The sequence below is a fragment of the Megalobrama amblycephala genome, linkage group LG2, assembly GCF_018812025.1.
Source record: "Megalobrama amblycephala isolate DHTTF-2021 linkage group LG2, ASM1881202v1, whole genome shotgun sequence".
Taxonomy (NCBI): Eukaryota; Metazoa; Chordata; class Actinopteri; order Cypriniformes; family Xenocyprididae; genus Megalobrama; species Megalobrama amblycephala.
The window spans coordinates 27,761,878-27,784,795 of record NC_063045.1 but is presented as its reverse complement, the minus strand read 5'-3'; the positions used below and the strand labels follow the sequence as shown (position 1 = coordinate 27,784,795).

General features: G+C 37.7%; 2 protein-coding genes across 2 annotated transcripts in view; one reads left to right on the top strand and one right to left on the bottom strand.

The window, feature by feature from the left end:
- The window catches only part of armh3 (armadillo like helical domain containing 3), a 65,415-nt gene that overhangs the window by 4,326 nt on the left and 38,171 nt on the right, over nucleotides 1-22,918 (top strand). The window lies entirely within an intron of this gene.
- On the bottom strand, nucleotides 557-22,547 carry si:ch73-173h19.3 (uncharacterized protein LOC563864 homolog). The gene is made up of 9 exons (XM_048169191.1): nucleotides 22,403-22,547; nucleotides 21,355-21,447; nucleotides 19,317-19,362; nucleotides 18,720-18,992; nucleotides 10,186-10,305; nucleotides 8,313-8,432; nucleotides 8,111-8,234; nucleotides 7,810-8,002; nucleotides 557-2,710 (listed from the first exon to the last, which is right to left on the bottom strand). The coding sequence occupies exons 2-9, from the start codon at nucleotides 21,439-21,441 to the stop codon at nucleotides 2,549-2,551; spliced, it is 1,125 nt and encodes a 374-aa protein (XP_048025148.1). The 5' UTR covers nucleotides 21,442-21,447; nucleotides 22,403-22,547; the 3' UTR covers nucleotides 557-2,548.

Genomic DNA, 22,918 nt, shown 5'->3' with positions numbered 1-22,918 from the left:
ATAATGGGATCAACGCGGTCGCGACGCGCATGCAATTCTCAACTTCTCAGAATGCCGCAAGCGCACCGCAGGTCGTGTGACAAGAATCAACCGATCAGCTATGGCCTTTCCGTAACAAAACATCAAAAGCTCAGCCGAACAGCTGATCATAGCTGTACATGGTGTTTTTTATATCTTATCTCCATCAATATATCTCGTCGTAAAACTAATGCAAGGGCTAGAAATCATTTATCCTTTGCAGAAACATCCTGATCCTCTTGGAGAGCTCAGTTCATGGTTGCATAGCAACGACCGACGCCACGGGAGCGCAAGCGCTTTGGAAAGGAGAAGCGGTGCGGCCGCGCCTTCCACGCGTTTTTAGACGCGACATGTGAACGGCCCCTATTCATAATTCTAAGTTCATGTTAAATTTAACATTTTTTTTCAGTGACAGACAGCCCTATTCAACTGTTAATTTGAATACAGAAGGTTTTTATTAAAATTTTATATTTATTTATTTTATTGAAATGTGATCTTGTATGTACAACAAGGAAAATTATTGAAATTTGTTCATGTTTTTTTAATAAATCTTGTTTGAATTTCAGTTTCATTTTGTTCAAAATATCGTGATACGTATCGTATCGTGAACTCCGTATCGAGATACGTATCGTATCGTGACCTGAGCGTATCGTTACACCCCTATCCAAAGCGCTTTCCAATCATATCGGGGTCTCTCTTCAACCACCACCAGTGTGCAGCATCCACTTGGATGATGCAACGGCAGCCAAAGTACAACGGCACCACGCTCACCACACACACCAGCTGTAGGTGGAGAGGAGAGAGAATGATATAGCCAATTCAATGGATGGGGATTATTTGAAGGTCATGATTGGAAAGGGCAAATGGAGGGAATTTGGCCAGGACACTGGGGTTACACCCCTACTCAGGAAACTTTAAATTAAATTAATAAATTAAATTTAAACTACTCACCCCTACAGTAGGCCTTCTCTTGAAAAATTAAGTATAATTAAGTATTGAGCAAGGAGCATGTTAAAGGCGCGGTTTCACAGACAGGGCTTAGCCTAAACCAGGATTAGGCCTTAGTTCAATTAGGACATTTAAGTATCTTTTAAGTATCTTAGAAAAACACATTACTGGTGTGCATCTTGAGACAAAACAATGACCTATTTTAAGATATGTCTGTACAAGTTGCTTTCAGTTGAAACAGCTCAAACATGCATTTTAGGACTAGCATAAGCCTTGCACTTGCATGTTTCCAAAAAAAAAAAAAAGAAGAAGCTGCGTTTCTTTCAGAGTGTGGGCACCCACCGGTAGAAATATAAATCTGTGCCTATGTTTTGAAGCCATACAATAATTTTGTGTCAGTAAGGGGTCCATTCACACAGAATGTGTTTTTGTATTCGACTATATTGCTTTTCCATTGTTCTTCTATAAAAACGTGCTACATGGACGTCTTTGACCAATGAGCTCATGTCCTGTGTGTTTTAAACTGTGTTCTAAAAATGCAGAGCTGAAGTTAAAATAAGTTCAACTTTTAAAAATCGCATTTTGAGACCTTAGATTTCCCCCCATTCAACTGCCCACATGTTGTGTGTTTTCAATGTGTGAATGGCCCCTAACATGCCAAAATTTATGGTTTGTGGATGCTGCATTTATCATAACGAATTGTGGCACACCCATTTGAATATGCAGATGTGTGAAAGATTTGAGAGCTGTGGCGGAGGGAATGTTTTCAGTGTATAACGTACATTTTGGTCTTTTCAGAAGACTCACAATATAGCTGAAGAGTTGTATGAACTACTTTTATGGTATGTTTTGTCATTTTTGGAGCTCAACATCTTCTGTCCCTATTGAATATATTGTATGGAAACAAGCACAAGGGGCACTCTGCTAAACTTCACCTTATGTGTTCTACAAAAGAAAAGTCAAAAAGTGAGTAAATGATGACAGACTTTTCATTTTTGGGTGAACTATCCTATTAAAAGACATGCATCCATGCAGCAGAATCTCACAAACCTCTTTCTACCAAGAAAAAGAATAACCTATAAGTGCTTTTCAGAATGAAACTTGAGCAACTGTGTTTTCTTCTGTTATCCAGCTGTGTTGTTTTTTAGATATTTCTTGGTCTTCATGTCACTCTCTCAGACCTTGTCTTTCATTTTTCAAAGTACAAAAATGAAAAATTCAATAAACCAGACAGCCTACTTTTCATGATTAGTAAACCAATTCCTGTTTAAAACCTAGTAAATATGCAACTAACTAGACCAGTGGCTCTCAGCTGGTTTTGCTTCAGGGCCCACATTTTACATTGGACATTAATTGGTGACTAAATACAGTAGCATGAAATTTATTAAACAAATGATTTTATTCAAATATTAATTAAATGATTTCGAATCGGTTTCCATCTATGATCCATTTTTGGGTTGCAACCAACCAGTTGAGAACCACTGATCTAGACCAGGTGACCATGCTGTTTTGACCATTTTAAACATAGTAAGCTGCAGTACAAACATAAAACCAAGGTGCTGATTCAGTCAAACTAGATGATTTAGAAAGGGTATGGACCCACTATAATGGTGAGTCTCAGCAGTGAGCTGGAACGGTAGCTCAAGGCATTACTCTGAGTGACCATCTCCAGATCCACAACATGTTCTCTAGGTCCAGTCAAAGGTTTAGTCATTACCAACATGGCACTTACATTACTGGAGCGCTGAAAGAAAAAGAGAAAGACCATCACTAGAGAGACTACACCACAAGAAATTATCAATCAAAGTGACCCATTTTATTTAGAATATAACAGGGTTGGTGCAAAACATGTTTTGAAAGAAAATCATCATCAGTCTTCATCTGTATTTCATTGTGTTTACAGCTACATAGCTCAACTCTGTTTTTTCCAGAAAAAAATATTGTTCTTCACAAAAAAATTCAGACTGTAAAAAAAATCTGGTGTTGTGCAGTGCTAGATAAGGCCGTTATAAGATCTTTTTGCACTGATCTTCAACCCTGTAACATTTAAACACACAACATTTGAAATGTAACAGGGTTGGACCTAAACCTGTTTTGGAATGTCATGGGTAAAGTGAGGCAAGTATCTCTTACAGTCTCTATCCTTTTTTTTTTTTTTTTTAAATGTTTACAGTTATGTCATCATCACCTTTATTTTCAGTTGAACAATTGGAGTTAACAGAAAAAAAAAGAATACTGACAGTGAATAATCTGGTGTTTTGCAGTGTTAGATAAGGTTGTTATTAGACATTATTAGACAACCCTGTAACATTCAACCCCAAAACATTTTAAATGTAACAGGGTTGGCACCAAGCGGCAACCTCCCCCTTTCTCTCGTGAAGCCAATACGGAAGTAACTTAAACTGCGATTCATCGACTGGCAGCTAGGGACAGGCTCCAAAAGAGAGCAGAATCTCATAGAGTCCCATGTTAAATTGGCCAAGTTTATAGCAGAAAAAAACATGTTTACAAGTTGGTTCAAATTGTGGTTTTGGTCTATACTGCTATTTTTGCCCTTCATGACAACTCTGAGGGGGGTGAATTTTTTATAACTTATCCGTTTAAATTATATTAAGCCTTAAAGTTCTGCATAATTAAGGGCGTGGTCACTTGAGTGACAGGTATATTGCGCTGCTGTCTGTGAGCCGTCATGTTACCTCAGCCGTATTTGTGCTCGATTATTTTATACAATTATAAAATATGGCTTGCTGCATAATATTCGAGACTGATGTGTGTCTGTGTAGATGTGCATGCATGGGGAAGAGACACAGAACACACGTTGTTGGATCGTGGCATTGGCTGAAAGTTTTGGTTGTGAGATTTACTGCAATGACAATGGCGGGAGGATATCAAAATCCGACAGCACTGCTTGGATATTATAACTAAAACTGCTGCACTATTTTGAAAAAAATATACTTTGGACACGGGCTCATTTGTTTGTTAGATACGATCGCTGCTCAGATTGCATCCTTTCTTGAAGAACGATGACAGAGAGCAGATCATTCAGAAGAAATGTGACATGTTTTTTTGTTTTGCAATGGACATTCATATTTTACCCAAGTGCCACGGATTGGATTCATCTCGCGATCTCTATTTCATTATAAAGGTATGAAGTCCCATTTGATTTTGCATGTTGTTATTTGCACAACCAACACTACTGGTGTTGGAGCATCTATATCTTAAAAAACACCGTAGATTGACAGTAAACCTTTAGAACGTTCTGATGATAAAACTTATCTTCATTAATATTTTAGATCGTATCTTAGATATATAGCTCCTTTGCTGCTAACATGGTCACATCGAGCTAGGCGGGCGTGGTTTCAGCAACCAGTCATATCAGCTCAAACCACCTCCCCGCCTCTTTGCCCATTTTCAGTTATCCGGGAGTGACGTGCGGTGACGCGCAGCTAAGATGGCCGCGGCCTCATTTAGGCGTCAAAACCATAGACAGTAAAAGAAATGGACACAGCGACCCCATTGGAACTCAATTGAGACAAGTGAAGCCCATTTTTAGCGATTTTTAGCACTTCCGTTTCTGACGCGCAGACTCAAACTAAGCTTGATGACGTCAGCAACCTGTCTGACAGATGTAAATCTTCTAGTAGCTGTGCGTGCAAACTGCCATCGTTAATCTTGCAGAGACGGCGAGCTTGAGCGGGGAGTTCTTTGGCGTGAGTGAGCAGGAGTAATTATTCTGATTAATTATTTTGTATAGTATTTTAAAATGTAACGCCAGTACGCCATATTAAGTTAATGCATACTATTGCCTGCGAGCTTCTCCTCCTGTCTGTACGGTAATTTCTCTACTGTGCGACAGAGTCGAGTGGTTATGACGCAATCGTTAGCCTATTTTTACAAAAACTGTTTCTACGGGGCCATAATGTAACATAGAAGGTAATGGGGCCCTTTATACATTGTCGTGTATCTTTAGAAATAAATAATGGACAAATTGAGTCTTTAAACGCCTCAGATGTAAAGTTATTTGCTGTCAAAGTGACGCCAAAATGAATGGGAGTCAATGGGATGGCTAACGCAAGTGAAGTTCTGCTACAAGATGGCGGCACGTGGCCGACTTCAACTTCCGGTCGACTTCCTTGGGCACTGGTCAAAACTGCTGTTCAGAACTCTATGGGTGACGTCACGGACGCTACGTCCATATTTTTTTACAGTCTATGGTTGGCACTAAACTGGTTTTGGAAGAGAAATGGAAGAGAAAGACATTTTGATAGTTGTGTATAAATCTCTTATTGAGTCTGTGCTCACTTTTAACATGGTTTCCTGGTTTAATTCTCTCTCAGTTAAATGTAAGAACAAACTTTTAAGGATTGTAAACATGGCTGGTAAAATTATTGGAGCAAAACAAGTATCTCTGTCTGACCTCTATACTGCTGCAGTAAAAAGAAAGACCTCCGCTATTTTGGCAGATACATCTCATCCACTTTATAGTTCATTTCCAGTACTTCCATCAGGTAGAAGGTACAAAGTACCCCTGATTAAAAAGACTAGGTATAAGAAGACCTTTGTTCCGACAGCCATTGATATTTTAAATAGGATTGTAAGATGAGTTGTTGTGTGGATGTTGTGAAGTTTGGAAATTAATGTTTGTGTTTTGTTTTTGTTTTCTTTTTGTTGAGCCTTGTCTGAAGACAATTTTCTACCCCTGTGGGGCTAGACAATAAAGCTTTTGAATTTGAATGTTGTGGGATCAAAGTGAGGTACAGTGCTCAGCGTAAATGAGTACACCCCCTTTGAAAAGTAACATTTTAAACAATACCTCAATGAACACAAAAACAATTTCGACAAGACTAAGTTTAATATAACATCTGTTTAACTTATAACATGAAAGTAAGGTTAATAATATAACTTAGATTACACATTTTTCAGTTTTACTCAAATTAGGGTGATGCAAAAATGAGTACACCCCACAACAAAACTACTACATCTAGTACTTTGTATGGCCTCCATGATTTATAATGACAACACCAAGTCTTCTAGGCATGGAATGAACAAGTTGGCGACATTTTGCAACATCTATCTTTTTCCATTCTTCAAGAATGACCTCTTTTAGAGACTGGATGCTGAATGGAGAGTGATGCTCAACTTGTCTCTTCAGAATTCCCCATAGGTGTTCAATTGGGTTCAGATCAGGAGCCGCTGAATCACTTTCAACCTGTTCTTCTTCAGAAATCCAACAGTGGCCTTAGATGTGCATTTAGGATCATTGTCATGTTGGAAAAGTGCATGACGACCAAGGGCACGGAGTGATGGTAGCATCTTCTCTTTCAGTATAGAGCAGTACATCTGTGAATTCATGATGCCATCAATGAAATGCAGCTCCTCGAACACCAGCAGCACTCATACAGCCCCACATAAGGACACTGCCACCACCATGTTTCACTGTAGGCACCATGCATTTTTCTTTGTATTCCTCACCTTTGCGACACCATACAGTTTTTGAAGCCATCAGTTCCAAAAACATTTATCTTGGTTTCATCACTCCAGAGTTTAGTGTCCCAGTAGTCTTCATCTTTGTCAGCATGGGCCCTGGCAAACTCTAGGTGGGCTTTTTTGTGCCTGGGCTTTAGGAAAGTCTTCTTTCATGGACGGCACCCTTGCATGCCATTCTTCTGCAGTGTACGTCGTATTGTGTCACAGGAAATAGTCACCCCAGTTTGGCTTTCTACTTTAGGTAACTGCAGTGAACTTGCATGCCGATTTTCTTCAACCCTTCTCATCAGAAGATGCTCCTGTCGAGGTGTTAACTTCCGTGGATGACCTGGACGTCTCTGTGAGATGGTTGCAGTTCCATCTTTTTAAAATTTTTGTACCACTTTTGCTACAGTATTCTGACTGATAAGTAAAGCTTTGCTGATCTTCTTGTAGCCTTCACCTTTCTGGTGTAAATAAATTATTTTCTTTCTCAGGTCTTGTGACATTTTTCTTCCATGTGGTGCCATTGCTGACAGCATGAAATGGGAAGGGGTTTTAACACCCTTTTATAGTCAACTGTCTGCTGGACACCTGTGTAATGAATAATTAGACTCACCTGTGGTTGAATTCTTAGACATTTGTAGTCTAAAATTTAGCTCTGCTCCAGAGACTTTCAGTGGGGTGTACTCATTTTTGCATCACCCTAATTTAAGTAAAACTGAAAATGTTGTTCTCTAAGTTATATTATTATCCTTACTTTCATTTTTTATGTTAAACAAGACTAAGATAAAACTTAGTCTTGTCAACATTTTGGAAATTGCTTTTGTTTTCATTAAGATATTGTTTAAAATGTTACTTTTCAAAGGGGTGTACTCATTTAGAGCACTGTAAATCTCTTACAGTTTTAATCAGTTTTTTGTGTGTAATAAATAAACATATATATATCAATCTTTTTACAGAAAAACATTCTTGGCAAAAAAAAGAATACTGACTCTAAATAATATGGTGTTATGGTGTTATGCAGTGCTAAGGCCATTATTAGACATTTTTGCACTGATCCCTGTAACATTCAAACTGAAAACACTTTAAAAGTAACAGAGGCAACTATCTTTTACAGTCTTAACAAGTTTTTTTTTATTATGTTTACATTTACATTGTCAAGCTCAATTATTCAACTCTGTTATGGAAAATAATAGTGATCAGTCTTTTACTGAAAAGACCTTGTATGTTCATCCCCAAAAACTTCAACTGTAACAGGTATAACAAAAAACTTGAAATTTTGGTTTTTCATTATGTATGAAAGACTGTAATCACTGCTTTAGGATTGGGGTAACTGTTTAAAAATTTTCCACTAAAAAAATTGACACATCTTACCCTCAGATAGAATTCTCCTCCCTCATTGCCAGATTTGATCGTGAAAGTGTTTACCATATTGGGGTAGACACTGGTAGCTTGAATCTGGAAGATATCCGCAGGCACTGAGCGATCAGAAAAGATGCTCATGTACTTATAGACAATGACAGGTGGTATTCCCCGGCAAACACTTGGTGACTGGCACCGACAGCGACTGTTGGTAGAGAGTTAAACCGATGAAAACAGGATAAAATTTTGGGTGAAATAACATTTTAATTTTTTATTGCAACACGGCATGATTTTATCAGGATATTTGACACACCCTTCGCCTGTTTTCACATATGGCTCACGGCAGGGGTTTCTGGGATAGCAACGGAATCCTCCATAGTAATTCCAACACATTTCATCTTCTCTGCAGTTGTGTGCTGTTTCACACTCATTTATATCTATTAACAGGGTAGAAAAGGTCAATGAGCAAGTTCTGAAGCCACTTCAGCAGCCCTGGACTAAACAAACGAATATACCTTGGCACATCCGCGTCCCTTGGAGCTGGTATCCCTCAGGACACACACAACTGTATCCTCCAGGTTGATTCACACACTGGAACTGGCACATGTAATTTGAGAATTCACACTCATCGATATCTGGAAAACACAAATAAGAATGAAACTCAGTGACCCTTATTTATCAAAATATTTTTAATTGCAGCGTGTAAGGGTGGTTTGCCTATAGTGGTTCAGGCTGCAGGATTGCTGAATGACTAGTAAAGAAACATTATCAGCAAGATGGTAGAAAACCGTACATTTCTTGTACATTTCACCCACTGCTACTTATACTAACGAAGTAAATAAGCAATTTGGGAGTGTGTTTCTATAGTGTGACGATATTATATTGCAATAGGTAGCACTTCAAAGTTAATACCAAATCAAAACTAATTAGCGCATCATTTGCAATCGAAAGGGTTTAATGACAATATCTGGTTATGGTTACACTTAAAATAGTTACAAAATAGATGTATGAGATGATAAACCTTAATCCATTAATCATACCCAGCATATATGTAGAACGTTACCTGAGGGATAGGGAGAAAGAGAAAGTGTAGAGAGAAAGAGGCAGAAAAGTTGAGGCAAAGAAAGAGTGCCCCAAGAAAGGGACCCAGAGGAAAAGAAGTGCAGAGAAAAGGGAAGAGTCCAGAGCAACAGTTCAATCTTCTTTTATCCCTTCCTTGACCATGTGACTGAAACCCAAAGTGAGACATTCAAACTGACCAATCAACAGATTAGAGCTTCCCCCATCATACTAAAGGCATGATAATTAGCAGACCCCGATGTACACACATCTTGATAAAAAATACATATTTCTTTACTAAACTACACTAACATATGACAATCAGAAAGTGTCCACATATAGTTTATCTTGATTTATACAATATATCCATAGTTTTATCATTTAAAACCTTAAGGCCCATTCACACTAAGGATAATAACTATAATGATAATGACTATAACTATAAAGTGGAATCACTTTAAGAATGATTTTTTCCAGCTGAGTGATAAAATCATTGACAGCCAATCAGAATCCACACAACTTTAAGGAGCTTGATCATTTAAAGCTGCATACGACAAAACTGCAGAGCACTTGGTTCAATATTTTTTCATCAGTATATTTCTATATAATATTTCAGTGCCAAGTAGGTTGTTGAGTAACACAAACAATATATGTTAATTAGCCAAAGACAATTTTAATTAGTTTATCAAAGTTCATAACTGGCTTTTTCACACGTGACATTATAAACCACAAATGTTCAAAAGTAACATTTCTCAGGATAACACATGCTAACAGATTAGCCTCTTAAGCGATAACATTTGCAAGCTGGCAATATGCAAGTTAGAAGTAATCATAGCAAACCTTCACAGAATTTTGTGTTCTCTGTGTTTGATATGGTAATACCTATTTCTTTATGAATTATAAACGTATAATCACAGAATAATGCTAAATTGTCCAATGGTCATTAAAATCATTAAGAAATGATATTAAATTCATTGGATAGAAATACATTGTACGATGTTATTGTCATGGAAATACTGTTTGATTGTGAATTCTTGGTCAGGAATTCTTGAACAGAACACCTACTTTTACAGGTGTCCAAGAGTTGGTTATGTGTAGATGTTAGCATCTCCCTAAGAAACTGTGAGATTCACCTCAACTAAATGAATCGAATGTCATTCTGACATTTGTAAGCATATTACTGTGAATACTTTACTCATTTGTTTATATACACTGAGGGAAGAGTCAAAATTGTAATATCCAGGAATATTCGAACAAAGCATGCAATTTAAAAAAAATGTAAAAGTTATACTTTCTTACATAGATTTTAAAAATGCTTTAAAAAATAACCTTGACAGGAGACAGAGTCTGAAGCCAGTTCATATCCAACTTCACATTGGCAGATGTAAGAGCCAATCAGATTGTAGCACTGATGTTGGCAGGGGTTTGCGGTGAGACATTCATTCACATCTGTAAAAAAGGGTGGAACGCAATTGAACATTAGTGACAAATGATGAAATTAAAAATGAGAGTGCATGAGTAATAAACAAAATAACTGCTGGCCTGTTAATGCAATTCACTGCCCATTTAATTCAGTTCCTCAAATATAACACTAATAACACCACTTATTTAAAACAACAGGTAGCATAATCCAAAACACACATCTTTTCTGCACTCCTAATCATTCTTTGGTATGTCTGGCGAGATTTCCAGCTTAGTTCTGGAGCGCAGAAAGTGTCCTTTCACGCTGTGGGGGCCATCGTGGGTGGTCTGCACTTATCTGCCAGGTTTGGTCAAGTAACTATATACAAAGGCCTAAGAATAGCCCAGTTTTCTGTGATTCATATACAGACTATTGGATGTGCAACACATGTGAGTGCAAAACCTCCTTATCCAAATGAAAGGACATTCAGGCAGATTCTTCCTAGTGACCTATTTGAAGCATTAATGTGAGAATAATGTCCACGCACAGATCCGAAGCCTCCCGGGGGGCCTCTCGTCGAGTGTTTCCAAAGCTTTGCTGACCAGCATTTGGGCCCTTTCAGGGGGTTCAGCACTGCTGATAGCCAAACTGGCTGATCCACACTGGAAAAAATGAGGTGCGAGACCTTTCAGGCGAGAGTTTAGACAAAAAACTTGCAGTTTTCTTGCCCACCTCTCTGAGAGAGGCACACCTGGAGTTTGTGATCACCCACATGATGGTGATTTAATTCCAACAAACTGGTGTCAGATTCCAAAGGAATCACTGCCAAGACGCTTCTGAAAGAGACTGGCCGAAAATATGTAAACATTGAAGGAAGTTCGACTCTCTTTGCGGGAAGAGGCCCGAGCTAATTGTTGACTCATTTTAATGGGCTGAGAGATGCATGTCCTGACCCATACTTCCTCAAACAACACCACATAACCTCTGTTAGCTGTTTGATAATAAAAAGAACCAGTTTTAAGATTTACCCAGATTAATCTATGTAATCAGATTCCAAAAATTAAGTATTTGTAATTAGATTATATTACATTTTAAAATACTCGTAAACATGTTATTCTCATAATTCATTGATTCTCCCTACTACTTATTTTTTATCTTTTAAATTTTCCTTTCTAAAAAAGCCAACTGCTTATATACGTTTAGAAGGTTTGTGGAATCGCACACACCGACCAGCCACTATACGACTATTGAAAAGTTCACAGTTTTTCACTGAAAACTGAGACCCACAGCATTTGATCACTGGAGTTACAGAAATCATTTCACTTTTAAGAAGTGTTTTCTCAACTTTGCAACATTGCATATTTAATCGGCTCCACATTAATTATTATTTTGAATTATCACTCAGTGAGTCATTTAACCATGTAGTACTGTCTTTGGAAAGCTTTTGTCTTTCAAACACATTAAAATGAACAAATTCACACCATTTCATATTTACATGCAATACAGGGATTCCCCATTTTTTTTTTGTCTGAACCCTGTCTTTTTGTCTTTGAAACCCTGACGTAATGCAATATTTAATACACTTCATGTTGTTGATAACAAAGAATGGAATATATTCTCTTTCTTTTTGAATGTTTATATGGTACAAGATTATCCTATTCAAATCAATGTGATAAATGAGTTAGGCCAAAAGTAATCAAAAGTATTCAGATTACATTACCTTAAATGTGTAATGTAATGGATTACGTTGCTAACTACAATTTCTATCATGTAATTTGAAATCAGTAAATGACTACAATTTGTAAGTAATCTACCCAGTAAAGTGCACATGCAGATTCTGCACATGCAGAAAAAGCATAAAACAGAAAATATCATAGAGAGTACTTATTGTCAAGGTCAATAAATATTTGATATCAACATTATAACATCTGAAATATCAGATGATTCAGACTTTTTTTTTTTTTTTTTTTTTTTTTTTTACATAGTTGTTTACATAGTGGTGCGACTCCCCAAAAATATAATTAAAATGTATGAATTAATAATTTATGATATTTGTATAAATTGTTTTTGTTTTTTAAAAAATAAGTGATTTGTTTTTTTTTCACTGGAGTTTTAAGAAGAAAATACTCTGCAATGATGCTGACTAGGGGTGTGACGAGACCGGTATCTCACGAGACGAGACGAGACTCGAGATTGAGTTCATGAGACCAGACAAGATGGCGAAATACATGACTAGAAAAAATATTCTGCAGGTGTATTTGAAATGTTTTAACTAATCATCTTGTAATGAATGTCATTTCAGTTCTACTTTCTGAGACTGAATTATCATATGCAGTAAAAGACAACAATACTCAAGTACTGTAAAAGGTTTTGCCACTAACTCAAATTACTGACTTCTCTTCTGTATGATTTCAGTCTCTTCAGACCTTGCTGTACATGATTTATGAGCTTCTACAACTTTTGACCTCCTAACTGAACTCCTTTCCACAAACTGATCACAGAAATAAAAACAGTATAAATAAAAATGGTAACACTTTACAGTAAGGTCTCATTTATTAACATTAATGTATTAACCAACATCAACTAACAACAAGCAATATATTTGCTACAGTATTTATTAATCTTTGTTTGTTAGTTGATAAATATAGTCATTCATTGTTAGTTCATGATAGTTCACAGTGCATTAACTAATGTTAACAAATGAAACCTTATTGTTTGTATTAGTAAATAAGAAGAAGAGAAAACTGTTATTCATTTTTATGGTAACATTTTACAAGTGCAACCATAATCGCACTCTCTCAATATTCAAAGTTCAAATAAGACCAAATTTTTCCTTGATACAGAGCTAGGAGATGGTTACAACTACACTGCCCAGCCTAAAATAGCTTTCATATTGAGAGATATCTGTATTCATCAGGGAGCCGCTGTCAAATGCGGGGTATTGAAATCACGTTTGAATGCGCGCTCGCGTTTACTTTCACTTTCAACGGTCGCGCGTACTCTGTAAATATGGAGCGGCGGCGACCGTTATCCGACTGAATTAAATGTTTTTTTTTTTTTTGTAATTTAAATACAAAGCGAAGGGAGCATAATGTAAACGTAGCGGTGGCATATTCTTTCCTAATCATCCTAACACTCTGTCATGGCAACATCACAAGACTACTTTTCGCCTCGACGAGAAATCTCGTCACAGTCTAGTCTCGCGAGGTCACACCTCTAGTGCTGACATGTGAATTTGCACATAGTTTGTCTTAAAGGTCCCGTTTTTCGTGTTTTTTTTTTAAGCTTTGATTGTGTTTATAGTGTGCAATATAACATGTGTTCATGTTTCGCATGTAAAAAAACACAGTATTTTTCACATAATTTACTTATCTGTATACCACTGTTTCCACTGTCATAAAAACGGGCTGATGACTTCCTTGTTCTATGAAGTCCCTCCTTCAGAAATACGTAACGAGTTCTGATTGTGCCAGCGGTTCCTGTGTTGTGATTTGACAGCAGCTTAGCGCATCTTGCCCGGAAAGGTCACGCCTCTTACCATAACGTGGAGATGCACGCGCTCAGTGTTATTGTAAACATGTCTTTAATTTTACCCTATCAATTTGAGCCGGAATCAGACCCGGTGATTGGACTGCAGGATGAAAATAACAGCGTTTCGACGACATGGCGACAAACACACTCTACAAACGCAACTCTTGTGTATTCCTGTGGGCGGAGGTTAGTCAAAAAAGTTTAAAATTAGTTTTAGTGACGTCATTAAAGAAGGAAGTAGAGGGATGTAGTCCAAACTGGCCGTTCGATGTAGGTGACTTCTGTTAAATAAAATATCTCGCTTGGCATTGAACTTTGAGCTTTAAAATTTTACAGATTTTATTTATACTCTAACAACAACATTACACACTAACTAAAGTTTGAAACATGGGATCACAAAGAACGGGACCTTTAAAGAATATTAAAAACACCACATAGACATATAAACAACATTAAAAACGTGATTATTACCACAAGGGGTCTTATTAGATTATTAAGATTATTACTTTTTTATGAAACCACATGACATTTAAAATTAAACTTTTTTTATAAAAGCTGCACCAGCTATGTTTTGCTCTTAAACAGTGTGATCCACCAGCAAGATCAAAACCAAACCAATCCAGTATAAACCAACTCTTACCAGCTTTAAACCTGACACTGATTTCTCCTGATCTCTTCAGGAGCAAGAGTGGAATCACCTATCAAGTAATACTGCAAATGGAAACCGTGCAAATGTCTGCTCATAGTATCTAATAAAATGATTTAAGATTGGGAAACAAATGTATTATTCTTTTGGGATGACATGTTAGTTGGCATGTCTTTGCAATTCATGTCTTTCAGTCTCATCTTGAATGGTTTATGCAACCTAAATTGTTTGCTTCTAGCACATGCTGTAACACGACTGAGCCCTCTATCAAGTTGGGAAAGAAAAACACCATTAGCACACACACACAAATTGTTTTATCCACCAGATAGAAGAAGACAGACTCAGAGGAAGCAGATTTCTGGCACTGCATCCTCTGAACTGACACAACAACATCCCAAAGAGTGACACAATGACTTCCCAAGGGTCAGTGTTTGGCTTGTTAGCATGGTCCGGTTAGCCCTGCTGGTAGGTGTCGTAACTACACATTCTGCTCACAAAGATCCTCTTTCTTCATTAATGGCATCTCACAATTAGCCTTGTATTCTGACTAAATTAATATTTTACAAACAACATTTATATCACTAATCTTTTAAGTGCTGCAAACTTGTTAGCTATAGGCTAATAAAATCATTTACATTTTTGGTAATAATTTTAAAAATGTATGGGACAGAATACATTTTTTTCTGTCAATTTAAAAAACTAAAACCTATTTCAAACACATTTTATGACACAACATGTGGAGTGTATCATCTAATAGACAAAAAAATATTTTGCATGATTAAAAAGCAAAGTATACCTCATGTATACACATTTAACTTGTGGGCAGTGTGCGATGCAATTTTCATGATCATCACGTCCGGCTCAATTTTTTCATCGGCACTAGTGGTTCAACGGATCACAAAACTCACGGTTCGGATCGCATCATGATTATGAAATCACGGATCAGATCATTTTTTGGATCAGCACAAAAAAAAAAAAAAAATTGGGTGGTGGGCGGTAACTTAACTTTGCATTTATTACTTACTTAAAGTATAAGGTCTAACTGTAGTATTCATTTTCGTGTACAGAAATGTAATAATTAAATGTAAAATGACACTGTTCACTGTATAAATTTAATATAGATTAATCTTCGTTAAAGCTGTTTTGTTGTTTGATTTTCATGACCGACAACAGCAGGTATTTATAGGTTGCTGTCATTTTAAGACCCCATGCACGCACACATCCGAGGGATGACGTGTTTTTGTAGGCCAACCCGGAAGTTAGCGGCGCACGGGTTCCCTCGATCGAAAGCCTATTCATTTTTCCCATAGACTTTTGGAAAATCGCAAAAAATAAGCTCTGTGTTTAACAAAGGGTTATGACACTTACACGTTTTGTCTATCAAGATAATCTTTACAAGTTAACACAACATTTGTACATTTTGAAACCGAAATAAAGTGGACAGATATCAAAAACTAACAGTAGGCTATAAACGGACTACAGCACACCATGGTCGCGGATCAACGTCGTCACCACCAAGCTTCCTCAAACTGTATTTTTAAAAAACGTTACTTAAAAACATGCTTGATGTTTATGATCTGTGCTGTGTTATCCACTTTTTCATGAGAAATGCTGTCCCAATGTCCTGTTTGTCATGATGACGTCTAAAGTCCCCGCCAAAGGAAGTAGTCCCTTTTGCAATTTGTTAGCAACCGCCGTATTTAATACACAGTAAAGGTTTAAAAAATCGCAAATGGGTTATAACTGGTGTGTTTTATGTCATAGATCAAAACGTGAAAATATTTAGAGGCTTTGTTAACCACAGACCTTATTTCAGGCAATTTAGCAAAAACCCATTCAAAAAACCCATAGACTTCGGGGCAATGGAACCGGAAGTCCTAAAATGCTAACTCGCTTCCGGGTTTTGCCTACAAAAACACGTCATCCCTGAGGCACTCTATTCGAATTCTCACCTCCTTCAATTAAGACATAACCGAGTGTGTTTACGAGAATACTTGCCGAGAGGGGTATTTTGACTGACATGATGTGTGTATGTGACCATCCAAGTGCATTGAGGACACGAAAGAGAAATCAATTTGGAGTTCGCGAGCTATGCTGCGTTCACACCAAACGCGTCTGGGGCGTCTGATTTACATGTTAAGTCAATGTAAACGCGCGTCTAGGTGTCCTGCGGCGCGAATCGGCCGTTGACGCGCGAATGGCGCGGCGCGAATTGAGCGTTCACGCGGCTGACGCGCGAATTGAGCGTCTGACGCCCAAACGCCCGAGTTGAAAAATCTGAACTTTGGCGTAAATTCGCGGCGCGTTAACCAATCAGGGACTCTGCTTTGGTAGTAACGTGTTTATGATGTGATCAGCGGTGGAGACCAGAACAAAGATGTCGCTGCCACCCTGAGATGTGTCATTATATTTTTATCGAGACAGGAATAAAAAGGACCTTGCCTGGAAGAGAATAAGCGAAGAAATCGGACAATCTGGTTAGTTGTAAAACTTTTTGCATTATTTTAGCCGTTGATACTAGCCCACCTTCTAGCTAGCAAAAGTCGGCCGGCATAACGAGTTAAATTGCCGCTACAGGTTTCCAACTGACGAGATTATGTGTTTATTCAGAGGATCTGTGCAGAAAGAGATGAAAGCCCCTCCCATGACGCGAATTCGCGTCTGAACACACTTTGTTTAGACGCGCGAATTGAGCGAATTTTACGCGCGTCTGAAGCGTCTGACTTCAAAATGTTCAAGCGTCCAACTAGACGCGTCTGGCGCGAATTTTACGCCCCTGACGCGTTCGGTGTGAACGCAGCATAGTTGGACGCACCTCTCTTGTGTGTGCGCGCGAACCTTGTATGTATGTGCGTCTGTGCGCACCGATAACAGAGCTGCGTGCGATACCGAATTAAATCATCTTTTGCCACTTTTAGCGCTGGAATGGTTTTATATCTATTTAATGTGTAAACTAGCAAGACAAAACACTTTCAAATGATAACCTTTCACTCTGTTGCGGTTAAACTTGCAATTGATCCGCAGATCACATGTGTCCCGAACCGTGGGGCTTGGTCTGTTCGGATCACGGATCAACAACGATCCGTTTAACCACTAATCGGCACCATGTTGCCATTGTCATGTGACGCATGATGTCAGCTAAGTCACCCTCTCCCATGGCCTTATGGGATACAAATCTTGGCGGTAATCCATCCTGATGATTTCTCAGATACTGTTTCATTAATAGTAAGGATTCTGACCTACTCCTAGTATGGAAGTATATGGTTTCTAACAAATCAACAGGAATAAACATAGCAGCCAATCAAATTTAGCAGCCAATCAAAAGCAGCCATTTGAAAGTAACTTTTTATTCAAAGTATAATTAAAGTTTCATCGTGAAATTTGGTATATTTGTGCAGGGTGTCCACAGGAAGCTATGTACCAAATTTTGTGACAATTGGACACAAGGTGCCGCTTTAATACATTTTTGCTCCATGTGGGCTAAAATCTAAATTCATTGGATACTTTGAATTTGTGTACATTAAGGTTCCAAAAGGTATTTTCACAGCAATGCCACAGAAGAACCATTTTGTTTTTTAAAAGAACCATTTTTGTCTTGGTGTGAAGAACATTCTAATAATCTAAAGAACCTTTTTCCACATAAAGAACCTTTTGAGTAATGGAAAGGTTCTATGGAAGTTAAAGGTCTCTTAAGGCAGGAACACACCAAGCCGATGCCGACGAACTAGTGGTGACGAACGCAGACTGCGGGGTTGGCTCACGTCGGCAGCGTCTTTGTCCAAAGTTGCCCTGACACACCAAACCAACGCTAAACAGCCGACGGCCAAGTAGCACGTCATTCTGCACCTGTGCGAGATGAAATGTCTTTCCGTACCAGAAGGTGACAGTAGCTGAACGGCCAATCAGAATGATCAGAATGCCCGACGAACCGACGAGCTCCGACGCCGATTCAACATTTAGAATCGGCCGAAAAAAAGCAGATGAGGACCAACTTCAGCCGACGGTGCGGAACACACTGAGAAAATTTAGTCGGCCGACCATCGGCTTGGTGTGTTCAGGCCTTTATGGAACCATCGATGCCAATTTTTTAATGTGGCTTTTCACCTGCCAGAGTGTAATGTCCAGACCTCACAAAACTGGGTACACATGAACACCAGGACATTTTAAAATTTAACACCAAACAATTTTATACACACCATTCACAGAGATCTTTAAACTTCACAATCACAATAAATACTTCAAATAACCAGGTAGAAGATTCTGGAGAGAACAGCTGTTGCTCACCTCTGCAGTAGTTCTGAGAGTCTGGCATGAAACCGACACCACACTGGATTGTATGTGTTGCGCTTTGAATGACTCTTGAGTAATCGCCCCTATAATTGGGAGCTATCCCGGGCTGAACATCTCTTTCCACTGGTGGGGCAGTAGTGGGCTCATCCTCACCGTTACTGACAATTATCTGAGCGTTGTGGGGTAAGCAGAGGTATCCTCCAAAGTGGTTGACGCATTTCATGCCCCCTTTGCAGGCGTCCTGCACTGTCTTGCACTCATCTATATCTATGTATAGAAAGACACATGATTAGCATGATTAGATCAACCAATTCTAAAAGTAGTTTTTAAAAAAGTTACTCTTTTTTTTATATGAACATCTATCACAGATCCTAATTATGCAGTATGCTAATTTGTGTTTGACTGATGTGGGTTTTTCAATGGTTGATGGTGATACGCTGATTCAATGCCTATAGATGTACTGTATACAGTATATGTGGAAATACTTTGCTAATGTCAAAGTGTCCAAATACAGGCCAATAAATCAGCCTGCCCAATATATTGGTCTAACGCTATTAAGACAATTGATTGAGGGGAAAAAAGCTGTGTTACCTTTACAGCTTTGTTTATCAAAGTCAAATTCATAACCTTCAGTGCACTGCAAAAGAAAGAAAAATGAAAGGCATAAGGCATGAGATAATAAATATGTGTTAATAATAAATGATAATAAACACATCAAATTACCACTATTACAAGATATCAAAAACTGATGGCTGATTAAAAATTCACCTGTGACTATTTCTACAAATGGATCATCCGTCTATCTATCTATCTATCTATCTATCTATCTATCTAGTAATTGAAGACATTTTTAGATTATTTTAGGCAAAATGCAATCACTGGTTATATGATTTAATTGCTTATTACTTTTGACCAGTAGGTGGTGCTGAGGTAGCAATAGTTACATTTACATGGACACATTTTGTTTTAGTTGGAATTAAATCATTCCGATTGATGAATCCGAACATAATGTTTACATAAACACTAAATAAAATGATCGGGTTGATGTGCGCGTTTATATGTCACAAGCTTGATCAAGCTTTGATCAGAGAGTTTCACGCTGTTTGTACATACTAGCTATCATCCTGCTGTCGCTTCTTTTCATTGTTTTAAAAAGAATAATGACTTAATATTGATCTATTTTGGGTCCAGATTTGGAGACGAAGACTGCTGGGACAAGATTGCCATGCAGCACTTCACAGACGATAAGTTGAAAGAGAATTTTACAATGACACGACAGTCATTTATTACACTATATTCAACAACAACAGCTCGTTCCATGCGTCATGTCATTACGCCCTTTCTACATCATTGCACATGTGCCGAACTTTCCAGTTTCTGTTTTCAGTCTGATCAAGTCTTTACACATCCTATCCAACGGATTAGAAAAAGTTTAAACCCTTACAATCCGAATGAAATTTCAATCGGATTTGGCCAATTCATTCCGATTGACATGGTTACATTGTGACTTTTTATTCCAATTGTGCCACTAGTCTGATTACAAACAGATTATTAGAGCCCATGTAAACACAGCTACTGCATGGACTAAAGATGCTCTGAGCCAATTTTGGTGATAATCGGACCGACGGTCCAGGAGGAGTTCAAAAAGTAGTTTTTCAAAGAAATTCAAAATGGCGGACAGCAAGTTTAACCGAAAATGGTATAATTGTATCACTATTCTCGGTATGACTTATAAATTTTGACCAGAAGGTGGTGCTGTTCCAAAATGTACCTTCAGGGCATGGTGCCGATAACCCACACCGAGTTTTGTAATGATATGCTAATGCGTTCATAAAATACAGCATTTTACAACAAAATTCAACATAGCCGACACCCAAAATGGTCGATATGGGATCAAATGGGTATCATTCGACTCAGTATACTGCACTGAATCCAAAGAGACCAGTTTTGGGGCAAACCGTTCAGAAGTCATAAACAAAAATAGGCATTTTCTCCTGACCTAGCGCTGTGCCGAAACGCTGCATGTAGCCTTGGGTCATGCTTGTGATGACATGTACCAATACTCGCCTCAATATGCTAAAGTGTTGCAGAGAAATAGCCTCACGTTCATTTTGACGTGCTCTTTGTCGAATTCGTTTGCGTGTTATTCGAGAGGCTTTGTCTATAAAAAATATATATTTTTTGCCAGCATAGTCTAAAGATAATCTGAGCCAATTTGGGTAAAAATCAAAAAAAGAAAAAATAGGTTTTTCATAAAATTCAAAATGGAAAAAATAAAAAAATTCATGATGGAAAATCAAATCGAATCATCTTGTGCCAATGAATCAGAAGAAAAAAAAGAAGAAGAAGAAAAAGTTGTTTCTTGCCCTTATGGTTCAAAAGCTATTAGCATAAATTTGAACACTAAAGGAAATGATTAGAGATTTGACAATTGCTGTGGTTAATGTTCAGACTGTCCTCTATCTGTTTACGCCAAATTTCATAATTTTCCTGCAAGCTGTTCTATGGGCTCCCATAGACTCAAAGAGCGGAAGAAGAAGGAAGAATAAAAATAAGAACACTAACAGATACCTAAAAACAAAGCAGCAAGCTACACACAAGCAGCTTTTATGTGTTTTGGACTACTTGCCATGTATGTGACAGGCTCCTGAGCTTCGGCTTCCTGAGACACCGCAAAGCGGACGGCAACACTCAAACACAAGCAGATCCCGAGCATTGTGACCTGCAACACAGAGAAAAAAGACGATCTCCATCATGCGCCCTCATGTGCGTTTGCACCGTTTCCACTTAAACTCCAATTACATTTCATCCATGTCGCAAAGATCATATTGTTTTATTTGAATACAACTGCTGTTGACGCTGGCTCAGTCCTGCAGCAACTTGGCAGAGTCCTCCACATTGCAGCACAAAACAACAGTGTCTGATCTGTGCCCGTTCACCCAGTTCATAAAAGTAATTATGCCATGGCACATTTTTAAAAGTAACGCATTGTCCTTGTGCAAATGACCATATCCATCATATCTGATGGCAACAGATCTCATTTCAACACTGTGGGAAATGTTCTTGACAAATTCAGTCATGTAATATTGAATTTAATGGGTCCCCCCACCCCTGAGGATGCACATCTCTGTTCTAGAAGCTTTCTGAACCTCCCAGACTGTTCAGAAAGAAACAGTTCAAATAAAACACAAGTAACAGTAAATCTACTGTACAAGGTCATTACAGCTATTTCAAAAGTAGTGCAACTGAAGGCATGTACCAACTAGTACTTAGACACCATATTTATCTGACAAAGCCCTCCAGCAACCTCCAGTTGAAATTGTTGTTTTCTGTTCAAGAAAAGCTCCTATTCATGTAATAATGCCAGCTTTTGTTTCTGTGAAGACTTGTAGAAGTTCATTCTCATTTAAATTACTAAGTATTTGTGTATAATATTACAAGATTATCTTGTAAGATCTTTATGTACGTATAAAACAAAGTGCAGTTGTTCAATGTGAAACACTAAAACTCGTAGTTGAGTTATCTTGCTCACCGTTATTATAGTTATCAATCAAAATGATGTAAAAATCATGTCATAGAATTTAGAATGCAATGCAAAAACAAGATACCTTACAAAATAGGATTCTTCCTATCTTCCCAGAAGTTCTTAATGTGTGTGAATGAGTAGAGATGCTTACCCTGTGTGATTTATTCCACTGTAAGTTGAGGAGCACTGGAGTCTCTCACACATGAGGTGCCTGCGATCATGTTCTTATAAGAGGCAGGTTTTTCTCACAAGCCTTTTCAAATTATGTTTTTTCTCACTGCAACATTCTTCTTGGAATATAATTGTAGTGAATGTGGCTCCACCTACTGCTAAGCGTTTAGACCTACAATAATACATTTACAGATGCAGATATAGTAGGTCTATGAAGGGAGAGCAAAGTCTTACTAATAAAGAATTATGTTATATGATTATCTGCATCATAAATGTGAATGAAATATATCATTTAATAAATAAAATAACTTGTTTTATTCATTTCATTTTGTTCTTTAAGAAAGTTGTTTTTAAATAATTTTAATAAAATTTATAATTAATAAAAAAGATAGTCTAAGAAGAGGAGTCTTAACAATAATCAAGATTTATATTATGATCATTTATATTATACTATTATATTATATTATGATCCTTTATAAAAATCTATTAAATAATT

Coding starts and splice junctions, on each gene's coding strand:
- si:ch73-173h19.3 (XM_048169191.1), bottom strand. CDS start 21,441: ATGCTCGGGATCTGCTTGTGTTTGAGTGTTGCCGTCCGCTTTGCGGTG. Junction 19,363..21,354: donor AGGAGCCTGTCACATACATG/GCAAGTAGTCCA, acceptor TTTCTTTTGCAG/TGCACTGAAGGTTATGAATT. Junction 8,433..10,185: donor AGACTCTGTCTCCTGTCAAG/GTTATTTTTTAA, acceptor TGTGTTTTCCAG/ATATCGATGAGTGTGAATTC.